The sequence below is a fragment of the Prionailurus bengalensis genome, chromosome B2 (genome assembly GCF_016509475.1).
Source record: "Prionailurus bengalensis isolate Pbe53 chromosome B2, Fcat_Pben_1.1_paternal_pri, whole genome shotgun sequence".
Taxonomy (NCBI): Eukaryota; Metazoa; Chordata; class Mammalia; order Carnivora; family Felidae; genus Prionailurus; species Prionailurus bengalensis.
In genome coordinates, this window is record NC_057349.1 from 31,459,207 (window position 1) to 31,478,427 (window position 19,221).

At 44.5% G+C, this 19,221-nt stretch overlaps 2 protein-coding genes across 4 annotated transcripts; both read right to left on the bottom strand.

The window, feature by feature from the left end:
- Positions 1–307: 307 nt before the first annotated feature.
- On the bottom strand, positions 308–6,161 carry LOC122489381 (HLA class II histocompatibility antigen, DM beta chain). 3 transcript variants are annotated; one of them, XM_043591109.1, is made up of 6 exons: positions 5,333–6,139; positions 4,370–4,651; positions 2,822–3,106; positions 1,234–1,350; positions 1,039–1,074; positions 308–668 (listed from the first exon to the last, which is right to left on the bottom strand). In XM_043591109.1, the coding sequence occupies exons 1-6, from the start codon at positions 5,385–5,387 to the stop codon at positions 652–654; spliced, it is 792 nt and encodes a 263-aa protein (XP_043447044.1). In that variant the 5' UTR covers positions 5,388–6,139; the 3' UTR covers positions 308–651. The 3 variants fall into 3 exon arrangements, with proteins under 3 accessions (XP_043447044.1, XP_043447045.1, XP_043447046.1); XM_043591110.1 differs by lacking the exon at positions 1,039–1,074 and having other exon boundaries at positions 5,333–6,150; XM_043591111.1 differs by lacking the exons at positions 308–668; positions 1,039–1,074; positions 1,234–1,350 and adding an exon at positions 1,358–2,324 and having other exon boundaries at positions 5,333–6,161.
- Positions 6,162–15,388: 9,227 nt separating this feature from the next.
- LOC122489382 (HLA class II histocompatibility antigen, DM alpha chain) lies at positions 15,389–19,221 on the bottom strand. The gene is made up of 5 exons (XM_043591113.1): positions 19,067–19,221; positions 17,269–17,553; positions 16,384–16,662; positions 16,022–16,150; positions 15,389–15,656 (listed from the first exon to the last, which is right to left on the bottom strand). Exons 1-5 carry the CDS (start codon positions 19,152–19,154, stop codon positions 15,652–15,654), a joined length of 786 nt encoding a protein of 261 aa, XP_043447048.1. The 5' UTR covers positions 19,155–19,221; the 3' UTR covers positions 15,389–15,651.

Here is a 19,221-nt window from a genome sequence, read left to right on the forward strand (position 1 = left end):
CTCAGCATGTGCCAGCAATGTTCTTAGCCGTCTGCAAGTATAAAGTCATTCAATCCTCCTAAGATCCCTTATGAGGTCAGTCAACTGTCAATTCCCTGCCTCTCCCTTATTCTGTGACTCCATCCAACCATGGTTTAATTTCTTCTTATGAATTATGTATCAGAAAACTGCCCCCATTCTGTTATGTCTAAAGGGAATAATTAGAAGGAGGCACTGACTCCTCCACTCAAATAGGAAAGAATTCACCCAATCCATAACTCTGCTTGTGGTGCCTCCCCAGGGCCTCAGGAAAAAGCATAGAAAAACCTTATTTCCACCAGAGTTTATTCCTCAGACATGATCATCAGTGACTCACTGGCCCCCATGGCACAGTGTGGGCCCCACAAGGGCCTTTAACCTTCCTCCCCAGACTGCATTTGCCCCAGAAACATAGCCTTGGATGTTAACTTGGTTACAGAATATTCCCAGGAACGAGTTCCCCCAACTCACTAAGGTTTACATGGGGTGGGCTGGGAAGTTCAAAGATCTGGGTGGAGAAACCATAGGATCCAAGAAAATTTGGAGGGTCTGAGGATGTTGAAGGGACACAGCAGCATCACTAAGAGTTTGAATCTCCTCCTCCCTTGGAGCGGAAGTTGTAGGACCCTGCCTCTAGGAGATGTGTTGACCTGCAGAAGAAATAAAAAGGCCATAATAAGACTTTAAACCAACTTGACCCCATCATCGGTCTCTATAACCATCCATGCCAGAGCCCATAATACAGTGATACTGAAAATTCTAGATCACCAAGGACTAATACTACAAAGCCACTTTCAGTCGCGTCCCCATAGATGCTCCACTGGATAGAAGACAGGGTTGTAGGCATTCCTCCTTCCTGTTCCCAATCCTAACAATGGCAGTTTAAATTATGCTCTTGGCAACATGCTGGTGGAACTTCAACCCTGTGATAAGCACCATTAGCTGAGCCCAAAAGCTGATCCCAGTGAACTCTCACCCCTCCAAAGGATGAGTAGGCAAACAGACCAATAGAGATGTTACCTTCTGGATAACTGGACCCAGGGAGGAAAATGTAGCCTAGGAGAAGAAAATATTTGATTAGAGGTCAGTCTGTGAATAAAAGTCTCTGGCAATACTCACAGCAAATGGGGTAGCAATGGGAGGACCAGTCACAAACGGAGAGTGAGCAGAAATTGGGAGCAAGACTGGCAACAGGAGATTAGGTGCAGCACTCACCAGAGGAGCTAGCTTTCCGCCAGCTGAGCAAACCAAGAGAGAAAATGATGAGGCCCAGGCCCAGAGTCACTGCAGCCACCGAAACCTTCAGTGTCTGCATCGGGGACAGCCCAGGTGCTGCAAAAAATAGAAACTTACTAGAACCAATCTGTCGCTCATTCCCAGAGCAAACTTAATTTAGTGTGACCTGTACCTAGCAGGTTCAAAGGTGCTTTATCCCAAAGCCAAGGATCTAGCTCATACCAACCTACTCCCAAGGAAACAGACCTTCCTCAAAACCCCCATCCTGTAGCTCTCCACTCCTAGAGTAGCCCTGGGGGACCCCTGTCACCAGGGTTATCACTCTAGCTACTCGGTCCTCTCTAATACAGTGGGACCTCTCAAGGCATCTTTTTTCCTTCCTTCACCCCCACAGTCCCTCTCACCAAAGAATAAAGTATTCCCCAATCCCTTCTCCATTTACCCCATGGTGACAACGTTTACTCCCTTATGTGTTCTACCTGAGTATTTGTCTATTAAAATGTCTTTCCACCTTTGTTAACTCTCAATGATCCCATTCCATGAGTTATCCGATACCGATGTGTCTCCTCCTGTCCACATCCAGATTTCCAGAACATGTCTCCATCCCACTCCATAGCTCCTGCCTCCTGGAACCCATCATACTCTGAATCTCATCACACCCAGTTTCCTTCCCCATGCTAGAATGAACATTCCATCGCCAAAGGAAACTCAGGTGCATGTTAGGAAGGAGACTTTCCCAGGAGAGATGAGGTGTGCCTGTGGGTTCTTCTCTCTGCTCCTCATGCCCTTCTCAGCTGCCCAGCAAGACAGCACTCCCCAAAGGGGGAACCCAGTCTCAGCAGCCAGTCTGGGACTCTGTTCCCTGGCCCTTTGTAGATACCCTTCCTCTTCCTCTTCCTCTGCCTCTTCCTCATTTCTTCCTCTTCTCTTTCCCCAAATCTGTATACCAAATCTCTTGGTACCTTTAACTACTTCCAATCCTGGGCTTGCAATCCAGTGGCGATTGGTTCCTGTTCATTAGGCCCCAAGCATGTAAACCAAAGTGCCTGCCAGCCATGGCTTTTTCTTCCCTGTCAGAGCAGGCCAAATTCAGTACTGCCCCCACACCAACAGAAATTTCTCTTTCTCCTGAAACCTTTTTTATTTCCTCAATTCCCATTCCTGACCCGACAACAGAATAGTTGAAAATTGAGGATCCTAAAATATTGCATCACGATTTGGGGTCCTGAAAACATGGTTACCAAATCCACATCCTCTTTTGCAGGACAGTCACGCTGTTCCCTCCCACCCTCAGACACATGCACCACAACATCAACCATACCACCATGGCGACAACTACAGTCACTCTTTCCATTCCTGTCTCCCATTGCTCCATCTCTGGCCAGCAGTCCTCCACCAGTTCCTCCAGACTCACTTCTCGTTCATAGCATCTCCCTTCCCTGCCATATACCATGGACCCGTCCACATGTCACTCCCTGTGCCAAAATGTTGCTGTTCCTTTTTCAACCATCCACTCACAATAGCTCTCTGCTTCAACCCTAATTCCTCTCACCCGCCATGCACTTACTCCAGTCCTCGCAGATGGGCTCAAGAGCCCCGATGTGATCCACCACACAGGTGTAGGTGTCCCCGAAAGAGGGAGTTGTGGCTAAATGAGAGACGGTCTGATACGTCCAGTCTCCATTGGGCTGAGCCATCTTAGGGGCACTTCTGTGAGGGAGGACAGGCTGCCCATTCTTCCTCCATGAGATATTCACATCAGCTGGATAGAAGCCCCACACGTAGCAGGCCAGCATCACACGCTCCTTCGTGTTAAAAGGAGTGGTTTTGGCTACCTGCACAGTTGGTGGCCCTGCATAGGAGGAAAATGTGGTCGTGAAAGAGGGCCACAGACTGGTTTCTTCTCCAACCTGGTTTCTTTCCTACTTCAATTCTTCGTGGTTTTGCCAACCTGCCCTCCCCGCCCCCACTCCATGTCACCACATATCCCTTTGAAAATGAGGAGTTAGAATTTACTCCTGCTTTGCTCTTTCTCTTCTCCCATTCCTTCACTGCCCCTTCCTTTCATTCCTCCTCCAAAATTACATTTGATCACATTGAGTAGAAGCCAGATCTGGACTGCAAGCTGTCTCAGAAGTTGTCGTATTTATTTCAAGCATATAAGCTAACTGTTGTCGAGAGTTGTAAGTTGGGGTTCGTAAAGGTAGGAAAAGATGTCTGCCCTCAAATCTCATTTAACAAATTAAGTGGCTAAATCAAGCAACATTTTTCCTTGGAGAGTTTAAGGAAACAAGCCTAACTCGCATCTAATTCTCTTAAATTTGGATTAGTCTAGTCCAAGTTAATGAGATTACTAATATTGCCATTCTCCACTAGTTTGTTGTCCTAGGCGACTCCCCTGCTTGCCTCTACCTTGGTGCTTTTCAAACAAAATCTTAAATAAATACCCAAGAAACTGTTAAAACTCAGATTCCTTAGGTTGCATCCCCAGATATTTTCACTGAGAGGATGTGTAGTGGCACTCAAGGGTTTGTATTTTTAACAAGCACCTTCCCCAGGCAATTCTGAGAAAAGTGGTCCAGAGATCACATGTTAAGACATATTACTCTCTCCCATGAAGATCTTCATATTTTCTTTTACCAATCTCAAGTCATTCCCAGGGCAGGGGCTTTGGGGCAAGAAAGCATATTGAAATCCCCTGGGAGGCTTTCTAAATATCCCCATGACCAGGCCCATCCCAGACCTAGAACATCAGAACCTAGCATAAAGAGGCATGCGCATTTTGGGAAAAGGCATTCTGGTTGTTCTGACACCCTCCTGGCTGAACTTGGCTCTGCATCTTTGAGATGCTCTGCACTGGAGGAAAGCATGTTTACTTTCTCCTCAATAGCTCCCCATTGGCTCAAACATCACCTCCCCTTCTTTATCTCTGCTCCACTCCCATCAACAACCCTTTGAAGGTCAACACTCACTCTTTCTACATTTCAGGTCCACACATTTTCTGCTTCTTTCCTGCCCAAATCTCAAACCCCTTGCCTACAGAGGGATACTCCCTGGACTCCCCTCTCCTAATTGTGCTTCTTAAAATAGCCCCTTTACACCCCTCTCTTCTTACGTGTCCTGTGGGTCAGTGATCCCCAGAAGGACTGGGTGTGTGTGGCACAGTCCTGGAGCCCATTAGACAAGCGCTGGAGTAGGCTTTCCTGTTGGTTGAGGTAATCTGAGAGGTAATTCGCCAAGACACTCAATACCCCAAATTCACAAGGGGCCATTTGGGATGTTTGGGGATCCCAGCAGGTCAGCAAATCCTTGTTGAAGGAGACACAATATGTGAAATCCTTTGGAGTCCCATCATCATCCAACAGACAGGTGCTTTCCACATGGGCTAAAAAGCCACCTACAGAAGCCAGAGAAGGGGAGCAGCTTAGAGACCTCTTCAGGGAGCCCCAACTCCAGTTTCATCCTGTGAGTGAGGCGTAGCTTTCCCGCCTCAGGCAGCAGCTACAGACCAAGCTCCTGACTGGAGTGTCTGAGAGCACCGAGTAAGGGAATAGAGGGTAGTAGCAGAGAAGTTTTTAGATGCCATTTCCTCTTTATATGAGACTAAGTACGGAAACAGGAATTGCCCAAAATTATTTGCAAGTTTAAATGCAACAATTTACCCAGGACAAGACCTTCAGTGAGGCAAATTATTGAGTGAGAAAAGGGGTCAAGGGAAAGAGTCAGCTTTGTTGTATGCTGGATATTTTATTAAATATTCACTCCATATATATTTATGAAGCATACACACATATTATGTGCCAGACACTGTGCTAGCAGCTGAGAATGCAGCAGGAAACAAGACAGATGTTGCCCTTGCCTACATTCCAGTAAGAGATCTATGTTACACAAATAATTATACAGCTAAATTATTTTAAAATTGTCATAAAGATACAAAAGGACAAAGTGCTATCAGAGTATATACCAGGGAGACAAACTGTAGCCTGGGGTGTCCAAATCCAAATGAACCCCCTTGCAGAGGAAAGGAGGAAAGGAAAGGAGCAGAGGAAAGGAAGGTCTCAAGAAAGAATGTCCTTACCTGCTCTGGTGGAGCCCAGGCTGAGGCCTAGCAGCAATGGCAGGAGTGTGTTCATGCTCTGCTCTAGGAACACACTGGGAATTCAGTCCCCTGGACCAGTTCTTCCAGGGGCCCTGGGTCCTTGCCTGCTCCAGAAGCCCCAGCCTGGATAGATGATCTCCAGATCCTGCGAGGAATACAGTATTGCCCCAGTTCCTCGATCCCCACTAAATTAGTGATTTGGAGTCACCCAGCCCCTAGATACTAAACCTGTTCCTACCAGCTCTTCTAAGTCAGAGTTTCAAACTAAGAGTTGTCAGATCGGTGAAGTAGGCGGAGACAAACGTAGAGACAAATGGCTCAGTGCTTCAGCCTAGCATCATCAGTTACCAGGTAAATCTTATCCTGCCCTAGGCTTTAAACCACTCCATCTTTTAACTCTTTGCCGGTGGGAAAGACCAGTCTGTAGGTAGATTTCCCTAGATCAGTGGAGAGAATAATCCCAATATTCCCAAAACATATGTAGCCTGGAGTGCCCATTGGTTTAACAGTTTCCTTTCAAAATTCTTCCAAAAGACTGGCACTAGATAACTTCTCATGTCCCTTAGAGGGAGGTTACTTAGAAAGATGTTACAAACCCTCAGTCTGTCCCGTCATTTGGAGATGGAGATGGGATGATGGAAGGCCCTTCTAGAGCAAGTGGCTGCTGTGATGAAGGAGGCACAGGAAGAGTGCAGCGTTATCTGGCATCAAACCAAGACAGTTCCACCTTAGAGGTCAGAGACAGAGCCTGGAAAATCCCTCCCTGGGATTCCATTGCTTCTTTTGTTCTAGCCAGCAAAGCTTCCTCTCATCTTTTCTGCTTTTTGGAGCCAGGAAATCCTCTCCTCCACCACTCTGAGTCATCTCTGGGCAGACTGCAGGACAACTCCCCTTAACCCTTGATAAACAGCTGGTGGTGGACCAGTTCCCACAGCTCACCTGCCTCCCCCAAATGCAACTTCTCATGTATTTTTCTCCCTCTGGTCCTACCTGTCCCCAAGCAGGTCCCTGCATTATGAAGCCACTAGAAAAATATAATAAAGCTTCTCTCCTCTTCTTCCCCAGGAAAAGACAGATTTTAAATTTCAATTCGTGCTCCTATCCCACTGTGAACTATGCAATTGGTGGCTTTTTCCATCACAATTTAAAACCCTAAATTAGCTTCTCTCTGCTCCCCATCAGGCTTCAGGGCTGTGTCTCTTCACCTCTGAGTTTCTGCAAGCTCTTGGACTTGATTTAGTAATGAGCTAAATGAGAGAGGATTAAGAGACAGCCCCTTGACACCACACTTATCTATCAATATTTGCGAAGAAAAAAGAAGTATGTGCCAAAAGTGAAGACAAAGATGAATATTAAAAACAAAAGACTTGTTTCATGTAATGAGTTGAGATTAATTGAAGTTCTGCCCATGTTTCCCAGCCACCCTTACTCTCAACCCCACCCTGATTATAAGATGCTTCTATACTCTACCTCCTCTAATGGGCCATCAGGTGAGCTGGAATGGGCAGAAAATCGGGCAGTGAGTCCAAAATTTGTTGATCTTCTGCTTTGAAACAGATACTATACTAGGTAGGCCCTTTCCATGGTATCTCATATAATCTTAAAAGACCTGTTAAGTGTCCTCATTTTACAGTTTTGAAAACAGATCCAAATATTCACACCCAAGGTCTAGAGGTACACACACACATACACACACACACACGCGCGCGCGCACGCACGCGCACACACATCATATACACAAACACAGACACAGGTGCACACGTGCACACACGAGCCTGTCCGCACCCTCACTACATCCTGGGGCTGAGATGACCCACAGAAAGGTAGCTAGTGGCAGCCTCTGTTGAAAAAAAGATAAAGGGAAGAACCAATCCATCCATCCAAGTCTTAGCTTCCCTGTTCTCAGAATTCCTTCTGTTCTTAGAACCTGTGTCTCCTTGCTTTCTTTTTTTTTTAATTTTTTTAATGTTTATTTATTTTTGAGACAGAGACAGAGCATGAGGGGGGAGGGGCAAAGAGCGAAGGAGAGACATAATCTGAATGAGCCTCCAGGCTCTGAGCTGTCAGCACAGAGCCCAACAAGGGGCTTGAACTCACAGACCATGAAATCAGGACCTGAGCCAAAGTCGGACACTTAAAGGACTAAGCCACACAGGTGCCCCTCTTTGCTTTCTCTTTTGACAGTTTCAAAACTGTAAACTCTCCGCCACACACACACACACACACACACACACACACAGGAAGTGAGCCTAACCTTGTAGGCACCAGGGCTTGGGATCCTCTTCAATGTCTACCCAAAGCCTGCTTGGGAACAGGAACGGTGGCGGTGTGGTCACGTGCCTGTGCAGGGGTGGTGGCCGCCAGCGTGCTGAGCCCCCCGCCCACGGAGTTCCCTCTCGTGTCTGGGTCTGTACTCTGGCAGCCAAAGGAGATGTGAAACCCCCCGTGAGGCAGCAGCAGGAAATGCAGAAGATTTCACTTCTCTATTAATGAGAAGACTGAAGGTGCTTTTTAGACTAAAGCAGGACAGAAAACCCAGAGACCTGTGCTCAGCGAAGAGGCTTCTTCGTTCCCCTCCCCTCCTAATTTTACAAAGACAGAGCTGTGTCCCCCACCTCCCATCAACCCAAAAGAACATTTCAAGTGCCCTGTCCACTGTGATTGTATAACTATTTCTGTAGCACCAGGACTGAAGGAGTGAGGGAGCCAGAGCCACATACCCACATGCTGTCCCTTTTTTTACTGCCACTGCCCAAGCCCGGAGCACAAGTCCTCTCCTTCCACACTGCCTCTCCCTCTAGGCTGGCCACCATACACCACAAGTAGACTGACCACAGTGTTTCCGTGCAGACTATTACAGGCAATGCCCAGCTAGAAGATAAGGATTCAGCCCCCATGTCATTTGATTTTAGGTCAGTTGGGGAGTGAGAACAAACATCTGTACAGAGAAGAATTTATGTTAAATCAAGTAAGCAATAAGGCCATTGTACTTCAAAGAGTAAAGAGAAATCATTGAGGGCATGGTGGACAGGGAGTCCTCCCCATCTGAGGACCCCTGGAGGTGAGCACTGAATACTGGGCTGGAGTCATGTTCAAAAGAGCAAGGCAGTTGGCACCACAGTCCTGGCATATAACTCCACAAGCTTGGTAATGTTATGAGGTGCTGTCAGGGGTCTATCTGGAGCCCGACCTGGCTAAAACAAAAACAGACCACAATAACATCACTGGCATCACACACTGAAGGAAGTCACAAATGTGGTCTCACGCTGTTTCTAAGAGTATGACCATAATAATAAATCACATCTTGGTACTTCCTTATGTTGCTCCCTGTAAGCTCTCAGGTTCCTCTTCTGGACAGTTGTTTTAACTCAAGCCTCAATTTTATAAACTCAAAAATTGCGCAACCCACCAATCATTTGCAATAGAAAACCAATAGCATGAGACCACATTTGTGACGTCTTTCAACGTCTTCTCAAAACTACACACACCTGCACCCTGCCAGGATTGCTAATATTACTTCCTAGTCTGTCCAACCTCACCTCTACCCAGCCCCACCTCACCTCTGCCCTCCTACTCCGTCTTCTACCTTAAATTCACTGCTCCAGACCCTAATCTTGGGGTTACTGTTGCTGTACCTAGCCCATCATCTTTTCATCCTGCAGCCAAATTACTTGAGCAGCTAGGGGATATTCTACATCATTTGTCACCACAGCTCCTGAAAAATGTTACTATCTCCATCTTAACAATGAGAAAATGGAGGCAGAGGGAGGCTGGTGACTGTCCAGATTTACCCAAAACCATGACTTGAATGGAGGATTTATGATTCTAAATCCTATACTCCTCCTAATCAGTTAGAAAATAATTGAACATTGCTAACCATTTATAATAGCGATAAAAACTGTAACGTGTAACAGTTACCATTAAAAAGTATAAGAACTTTATGGATAAAAGGGAAAACTTTATTAAAATCCATATGAACACCTCAGAAAATGAAAAGACATATTCACAGATGGGGCATCCTAATTTAATGAAGAAGCTAATTTCTCCACATATCACTAATCTAAATGCTGTCCTAACCAAATCATAGCAGGATTTGGGGAGAATTTGATAAAGTGATTCTAAAAGTACATGGAAATCAAACCCATGAGCATCTTAGACAATTTTAGTAAAGAAGAGCAAAATGGGGTTTTTAGAGAGGTGAAGTTATAAAGAAATGGAAAACAGCCCTGCCAAATATTAAGACATATGAAAAGCCATAATAATTAAAACAATATAATACTGAAATAGGAACTGACAAACCAGTGGACCAAATAATTCAGAGACAAATCCATGAACATAGGGAAACTTGGAATAAAATCCCCGGGAATAAATAGAATGTTTAGTAAATGATATTAAGAAGATCAATTTACTCTTTGGAGGAAAAGAAAGTTGTACCCTTACTCACATCATATAGAAAAATTCCAGATCAGTAAAGATATAAATGTTAAAGGAAAACAATACCACTAATAGAAGAAAGCATAGTGAAATTCATACATGGCCAGATAAATATAAGGCAAGTTTTTCTACCCAAAATTACTCATCAGGTAAAAGGGAATTACTTTATACACAAGTCCTTAGGTTATTTTGTTTTCAAATTATGGCCATTCTTTCAAAGCTGTTTGGAGAAGATACATTATCCCAAAATGATGTCAATAAATACAAGGGCCTCCATACTGTTTTCAATAGTGGCTACACTAATTTACTGTCCTGCCAGCAGTGCACCACCAGTGTGGAGGTTGCTCAAAAAGTTAAAAATAGAACTACCATTTGATCCACCAACTCCACTTTTGAGTATTTATCCAAAGAAAATGAAAACACTAACTCAAAAATATATATGCACCCCATGTTGATTCAGCATTGTTTACAATAGCCAAGGCATGGAAACAACCCAAGTGTCCATTAATGGCTGGATGGGTAAAGAAATTGTGGTTGGGGTGTGTGTGTGTGTGTGTGTGTGTGTGTGTGTGTGTGTGTACAATGAAATGTTAATATTTTTCAGCTATTAAAAAAAAAGGAAACCTTTCCATTTGTGGCAACATGAATAGATCCCAAGGGCATTATGCAAAGTGAAATAAGTCAGAGAAAGAAAGATAACATATAATCTCTCTTATATGTGGAATCTAAAAAAGTAAAACATAAAAATAAAAAAAAGTATTCATAGATACAGAGAACAGATAGGTGGTTGAGAGATTGGAGGAAGAAATTAATGAAATGTTTTTGATGTCTATTTTAGTTTAAATAGATCATTTTTTAAAATAAAAGAATTTGGAAGTAATTCACATAATCAAAAAATACATTAAAAATAAATTTAAAATTGTTTTATAAAATGTTAGTGATGGCTGCAGCAACTTTCTACTCAACACGTCTCTGGAGGTAAGGGAAACAAAAGCAAAAATGAACTATTGGGACCTCATTAAAATAAAAAGCTTCTGCACAGTGAAGGAAACAATCAGCAAAACTAAAAGGCAACTGACAGAATGGGAGAAGATATTTGCAAATGACACATTAGATAAAGGGTTAGTATCCAAAATGTATAAAGAACTTATCAAACTCAACACCCAAAAAACAAATAATCTAGTGAAGAAATGTGCAAAAGACATGAATAAACACTTCTCCAAAGAAGACATCCAGATGGCCAACCGACACATGAAAAAATGCTCAACATCACTCATCATCAAGGAAATACAAATCAAAACCACATTGAGATACCACCTCACACCTGTCAGAAACATTAACAACTCAGGCAACAACAGATGTTGGCGAGGATGCAGAAAGAGAGGATAACTTTTGCACTGCTGGTGGGAATGCAAACTGGTGCAGCCACTCTGGAAAACAGTACAGAGGTCCCTAAAAAATTAAAAATAGAACTACCCTATGACCCAGCAATTGCACTACTAGGTATTTATCCAAGGGATACAGGTATGCTGGTTAGAAGGGGCACATGCACCCCAAAGGTTATAGCAGCACTATCAACAATAGCCAAAGTATGGAAAGAGCCCAAATTTCCATCCACAGATGAATGGATAAAGACGATGTGGTATGTATATACAATGGAATATTACTCGGCAATCAAAAAGAATGAAATCTTGCCATTTGCAACTACGTCGATGGACCTAGAGGGTATTATGCTAAGTGAAATTAGTCAGTCAGAGGGGCGCCTGGGCATCCGACTTCGGCTCAGGTCATGATCTCGTGGTCCATGATTTCGAGCCCGACTGTGCTGACCGCTCAGAGCCTGGAGTCTGTTCCGGATTCTGTGTCTCCCTCTCTCTCTGACCCTCCCCCATGCATGCTCTGTCTCTCTCTGTCTCAAAAATAAAAAAATAAATAAACGTTAAAAAAATAATTAAAAAAAAGAAATTAGTCAGAGAAAGACAAATATCATATGACTTCACTCATATGAGGACTTTAAGAGACAAAACAGATGAACATAAGGGAAGGGAAGCAAAAATAATATAAAAACAGGGAGGGGGACAAAACAGAAGAGACTCTTAAATGTGGAAAACAAACAGAGGGTTACTGGAGGGGTTGTGGGAGGGGGGATGGGCTAAATGGGTAAGGGGCATTAAGGAATCTACTCCTGAAGTCATTGTTGCACTATGTGCTAACCAACTTGGATGTAAATTTAAATAAATAAATAAATAAATAAATAAATAAATAAATAAATAAATAAATAAAATGTGAATGGAAACAGTAATATCCCTACATTAATATATCATGTTATAAAACATGTTATTTTAATTTTGTGAGTTAGTAACTAAATAAAGGTAGCTAGCAGACATTTGACTATGTCCCTATAACTTTTATATCCCTCAAACTTTATATATTGAAATTGGTCAAAAAACTTCTAAAATATTCCAATCAAGAAAACTGAGTATCATTTTATCACTTTATATTCCAGTGAAAATTGTAACTTTACTGCCTTGGGGTTGGAAAGAATTTCTTAAGATCACAAAACACAAACCACGAGGGTTCTGACTCAAAATTAAATAATTCTATTCAAGGAAAGAATATATACGAATTTAACTGAAGAGCAGCAAACTAGAAGAAGGCATTGCAATATTTATACTGACGTAAAATTATTACATAGACTATATAAGAAATCCCCACAAATTCACAAGAAGACAATGCAATTTTAAAAATAGACAAAAGATATGAATCGGCAATTCACAGAGAGAAACCTATGAAAAGATGACCAACTTCAGTAGTAACACGAGAAAGGCAAATTAAAAGGAAATACCACTTTACATCCACCCTATTGCCAACATTTGAAAGTCTCGTAATTTCAAGTGTTAGTGATGATAAAGGAAAATGAGAACCACCTTGCTACATTGATGGAAGGATAAACTGTTTATAATCCCTGAATTATATAAATTACAAACTAGTTGGGTGAAAAAAATTAACGTATGAAACAAGGCAGCGTATCCTTGAGAGCAAAGTCTGTGGTGAAGTGTGTTAAGTTTTAGAGAAGCTCAGTGAAGATCAATTAAGGGTGGAGGAGGGTTGCCAGGCTGGCACAGTGGGAAGAGCATGTGACTGAGACGGAAGCTTGATCCCGGGGTCTTGAGTTCAAGACCCACGCTGGGTGTGGAGATTAGTAAATAAACTTTAAAACAAACAAACAAAAAGCCTGCAGGATTAGGGATAGGTTCACAGAAGGAGTGAACATGGATTGGATCCATAGCGTTAGTTAAAATGGGAACAAGGGAAGCAGAATGAAGAAGGTATTCCGGTGAGAGGAAAAGCCTGGACAAGTGCCCTAAGGTGACATGATACTGTCAAGAAAGAGCCATGAAACTGGACAGGATTACTTCTGGGAAGGGGACACCTGAGAGGCTCTTCAATGCTTCTCGAGGATTGCAAGTGACAGTATCATAAAATGTTTGATCAGACAGCATCTAACATGAGCCCATCACTTCACAGATGAGGAATTTGAGGTCCGGAGAGGGGAGGTGACTTGTCTAAGGTCACACAGCATAATGAAAGCAGTTTGAAGACTTGACTGGCAAGAAACTTCTGGATAGTTGAAAAGTAGAAACCAGGAAGAACTGCAAAGTAATAAGAGACAGTTGTAGAATGGTAAAGAGAAAAGAAAAAGAAAAAGGGAAATATCTCAAAGGGAGAAAATACAATACTTGGTTGTCAGTTCCAGAAAAAAAGAAAGAAGTCAATGATGCTGCAGAGTTCCCTGTGGAAATCCTTGCTCAATTATTGAGTAACTTTTCCACGTGCTAAACACTGCATTCTACAGATATTAACTTCACAACACAGTTAAGGTGGACACCATTGTTTTCATTACCCTTTTACAGAAAATAATATCAGGGCACAGAAAGGTTAAGTAATCTACCCAAGGGCCTACAGCTAAAATTTTGACAATCACAAATGAATCCCCAGCAGTCTGATTCCTGAGAGCATACTCTTGAGCAGAAAGCATGCTACTGTTAGAAATGAGATGGTTTAGGGGCGCCTTGGTGGCTCAGTCGGTTAAGCGGCCGACTTCGGCTCAGGTCATGATCTCACAGTCCATGAGTTTGAGCCCCGCGTTGGGCTCTGTGCTGACAGCTCAGAGCCTGGAGCCTGTTTCAGATTCTGTGTCTCCCTCTCTCTGACCCTCCCCCGTTCATGCTCTGTCTCTCTCTGACCCTCCCCCGTTCATGCTCTGTCTCTCTCTATCTCAAAAATAAATAAACGTTAAAAAAAAAAAAACCTTAAAAAAAAAAGAAATGAGATGGTTTAGGGGCACCTGGGTGGCTCAGTTGGTTGAGCATATGACTCCGGCTCAGGTCAAAATCCATGGTTCATGGGTTTGAGCCCCACGTAGGTCTCCGTGCTGGGAGCTTGGAGCCTGCTTAAGATTCTGTGTCTCCCTCTCTCTCTCTCTGCCTCTCCTCTGCTCTCTCTCTCTCTCTCTCTCTCTCTCTCTCTCTCTCTCTCAAAAATAAAATAAACATTTTTAAAAATTTTTTAAAGAAATGAGATGGTTTAGGGATGCCTAGGTGGCTCAGTCAGTTAAGCGTCCAACTCTTGATTTCAGCTCCGGTCATGATCTCACTGTTTGTGATTTCGAGCCCCTTGTCAAGCTCTGCGCTGACAGCACTGAGCCTGCTTGAGATTCTCTCTCTCCCTCTCTCCCTGCCCCTCCCCTGCTCATACACACATTCTCTCAAAATAAATAAATAAACGTTTTAAAAAAAGGAAAAAAGAAAAGAAAGAGATGATTTAGAGGAGGTGCCAACTCCTGGGAATTGGATATTTTCCCCTAGATTAGATGCTGGTACAATGTGAAGAAGAGACTCTCTCACCAATACCAAAGTAATTTCACTCTTGACTTTCATGCCACCCCCTCCTCCAAAGCAACTCCCAGACTCTAAGGAAAGCAAGATGCAAAGTCTTATGACAGTAAGAAAGCATATGCAAAGGAATTTACCACCAGTAGTCACGTGTCCCTCGCCCCCACTACCTGCTCAGGGCAGCACTACCACAGTTCTCCTCGGATGATCCACTCAGGCCAAAGAACAATCGTTGGAGGGACACATGAGTTGCGGGCCCTTCCAAGCTAGCTGTTCATACTTCACTTCAGGAGCCTGAATATACTGTTTTCACAGAACCGACACGACTGAGTTAGAATAGCATTTAAAAGCTGATTTTTCCCACTCCCGAGCTCCTGTTTTCCCAGCTATGGTGAAGGTTGAAGGGAGTTACATATTTCTCAAGACAGCCAATACTAGCCATAAGCATTTTCATAAACAGTAAAATGAAAAAGAAAAAAGTCCGCAGTCAGCTTTCTCCACTATTTTGTGAGCAGATTATCAGAAAGTAGCTCTGCCTTCATTTGTCACATATTTCGCACAAACTGATAGAAGTAAAAGCCATCGTACGGTGCTGAGACCGGGGAACAGGAGTTGGCTGAGGAGTTAGGGGTTTTCCCATTCCCCTGCCTAATGAGGGCAAGCTGTGTTTACATTAAGGCATGTTGAATTTGAAATGACAACCCACTCAGTATTAAGAAATAAGATTTATTGCCCTGAAGTGGGAAGGAATGTGGCCGTGACAGGAAAGCCACTCTGGGTTCCCCTGGGTGCAAGTCCCGGGACAGCAGAGCTTCCAGCTGAGAAACCTGTACATGCCCACACGTCCCTCAGGGGCATCCCAGGGACTTCTGCTCTGAGGAGGAGAGATCCTGGGCAGGATGTGGGAAGCCTGAGCTTCCCCTGCATGCATGGTTGACACTGTTGGCACCAGACTCTGGTCAGGAAGAATCAATCTGAGGAGAGAGAAGGATGGAGGAAAGCCATCAGGGGACCCCCCCCTTCCCAAAAGCCCCTCCCTGCCTGCCACATATCCCACAGAAATTGATCTCTCTTTGGCCCCAAGTCATCTCCAAGCACCCCTCCTACAACTCCCCATATTACCCCCTCCCACTCAGTCATGCCTGTGACTTGTAACTGTGTGTGTGTGTGTGTGTGTGTGTGTGTGTGTGTGTGTGTGTGTGTTTAACCGGGATCCCGTGTCCGTGGTGCCCGATACAGGCCTCCCCACCCAACCACAAGATGACTGTGGCATGTCCCCACAAGAGCACTGTATGCGGCTCCCATGGCTCTCCCACCCACTCCAGATGCCCTGACGTACCACCTGAGCAAGGCTTTCGGAAGTAGATGATGAGGACTAAGCCAACAATGATGCCCAGCATACCCAGGCCAAAGGCCACACCACACAGCACATTCTCCAGAAGATCAGAGGGCAGTGCATTATGGGGCACTAGGGGAAAAGAGGAGTGTGTCAGCCTGGAGACTTGATTGGTGAGGCCCCCACCCAGGGGGAATTACTTGGGCGTCTGGGGTGAAAAAGGAGGAACCGAGGCGTGAAAAGATGAGGTTGCTCAGAGTGAGAATGGATTTAAACAAGATCCAAGTGGAGAAAGAAGGCCCTCCCACGGGTCCATCATTTTTTGCCCCCCAAAGGAACCAGGCTTCCAGGAAGAAGTTTCTCACCCCAAAAGGCAATTGCGCTGTAGTTGTCAATCTCATGAGTTACCATGCAGGAGTAAAGGTCAGAGGGTACTGGTGTGAAGTTTAAGTAAGAAAAGGCCTGGAAGCTGAGTCCATCCACAGCTGACACAAAAGTGGGCCTGACTCCTTCCACAGGGTCCAAATGATGCTGCCAGTTCACCGTCAACGTGGGTGGGAAGAGATTACTGACAAAACAGACCAGCGTGTTGGGCTTTCCAAACTCCAGGGGCTTCAGCGTGAACACCTCAACAACAGGTAACCCTGGTGGGAGGATTGAGGTGTGAGGGAAGGAAGTAACTAGTTTAGATGGTACCCCTGAGTTTGGAAGGGAAGTGGCATACAGAGGGGAGGGCAGAGACAGAGTAGGGGACGGGCTTTGGGGGAAAAGGTGAGGGAGGAGATGGGGCTCTGAAGGAGGTCTTCTTCCAGGTAAGACCCAGACCTGAACTTAGAGGCAGAGCCAGACCCAGGCCACCCTGGGACCCTCCACCCTGATTTCCTGCGGCACTTCCTGTCTAGACCTCACACAGGCTTCTAATCACATGCTGTCTTCTTGTTGAAACACAGGCACATCATCAGATACTTTCTTTCTTCCCTTCCATCCTACTGAGCATAGCAATACAAGCTCTAATATTCAGCATCAATTGGTCCCTTTTGCATTCATCAAGTTCAATAGTTTTGACCCCCTACTATGTCCTAGGCACATGCCTTTGCCCCAAAACAAAAACAGAGTACAGACTATAGTTGGTAAGGGGAGATCCAGAAGGCATTGGGTAGGCAAACTGGTGTGAAAGGGAATAATTCACTGTACATGTTGAGGAGGTTAAGAATGCAGCCCCTACCCCCACCCCCAGAGACACCCCTGACCTCTAGACACAGGGATTTTCCCTTCAAGTTTTGGCCCTATTTCCCGGATCATAGCCTGGCAGAATGCTTCGTCAAAGAAAATGGCAGAAGTATCTCCAAGCTTCTGAGCCCAGTCAGCAAATTCAGGCAGGCGAGGCACTCGGGTATTCTGGGAAAAGTCGAAGGAGAAAAGCTGGTCTCCATCATAGGTTTCAGAGAGTCCAATGTTGGGACTCCAGTCCTGGCAGTACATCGTATGCAGGAACGTGTGGTTTTGCAGTTCATCCTGCCACACTGGGGTAGGAGCTGCAAAGGAGACAGAGAAAGTCAGGGAGGTGAGAGTCTCCTCCTCCTCTTTAGCTTAGAAAACAGCAAGGCATGTCTTAGGTGGAGGAGGTAGGGTTGGGGTATAACCCCTTCTTGTGTCTCTTATTAAGGCTCTCCCTCCCAATGGGGGTAAAGAAGAAATTACAGGACCTCTCCAAAACTTCCCTCGCCCGTAAAAATGACAAGTGTCTAAAGTTGTAAAAAATAAAATAGGTGTATTTTCTAAAGTGACAGATTCATTTGGGGCACCTGGGGGCTCAGTTGGTTAAGCCTCCAACTTCAGCTCAGGTCATGATCTCATGGTTTGTGGGTTTGAGCCCCACGTCGGGCTCTGTGCTGACAGCTCAGAGCCTGCTTCCAATGCTGTGTCTCCCTCTCTCTCTGCCCTCCCCCACTCACACTCTCTATTAAAAATAAATAAGCATTTTAAAAAAAATTTTTTAATTAAATGACAGATTCAGAGTCACAGTGTTAGTTGTGTGTTTGTGTACTGCACAGAGGCATCTGGCCAAGGAAGTAATTGGAAGCTGAAATCTAGCCTGCACTCTGGTCACCAAGCCATGCATCCTGGCACAGGCATGCATCCTCCCAAAAAAGATGCCTTTGTCTAATTCACAGAAGGCCACCAATATTTACTTGTAAAGGGCCTGGATGGGTTCTCTAGTCTTCGAGGGGAGGGTAAAGGAATGGTCATGGCCTCCCCAAGCCACAGATGACACTGCCCCATCCTACCCCCAGACAACATGGTAAACTGAAAAACCAATCTCCAGACTTCTCTTCAGCCACTTCATCAGCACAAAACCTCTCTGAAAACGTCCTCACCCCTCCCTCAATCCTCCAGCCCCTGCAGTGTGACAGAACTGGAGGACTGGAGAACTGCAAAAAATAATCCCTGTTCTTGGAGGCCCCCGGCTAGAATTCCTAGACACACACACACACACACACACACTAGCAGGAAACTTTCTACCCAGTACCTAATACCTAGAATAAAAGACATTTAGAGTAAGAGGGATCTTCCAGATTATTCTTCCATTCTGTCCCATCCTTTACAGAGAAGGAAACTAAGGATGAATAAAGTTAAGAAAATTTCAAGAATCACAGTGTGAGTTGATGACAGAATGCAGAGTAGATGCCTAAATAGAACAGTGAATAATCAAATCCCAGCTCTGCCACTTTCCAAGTGTGTGAATTTGAACAAGTTACTTAAACTCTCTGAGTCTCATTTTTTTTTTCATCTGTAAAATGGATATTGTAATCTCTGCTTCAAGGGATTGTCTTAAGTGGAAATATATAAAGCACCTGACATTGTTTCCCATCCATCCACCCACAGTTGATCTCTTTCCCAACTCTGTGATCATTTCCATTACTCCATAATACTTCCCACCACTTACAAAGCACAGGGCTTCAAATGCAAAGAAGACTTCAAATGCTCTGGGTGGCTCCCTAGGCTCTAACCCGTCAGGACTGAAGTAAATGAGAGGTACTGTCATACCTTCAGGGGAGGTCCAGGAGTGGGGCAGCAGCCACAGGAGGTGTAAAAACCTTAGCAGTGCAGCTCCCTGCCTCTGCTCATGATCCATATCTTCACACCACACAGTGTGCTACAAGCTACCAACCAGATGACCCAGGTCCCAGACTCCTTCCCCA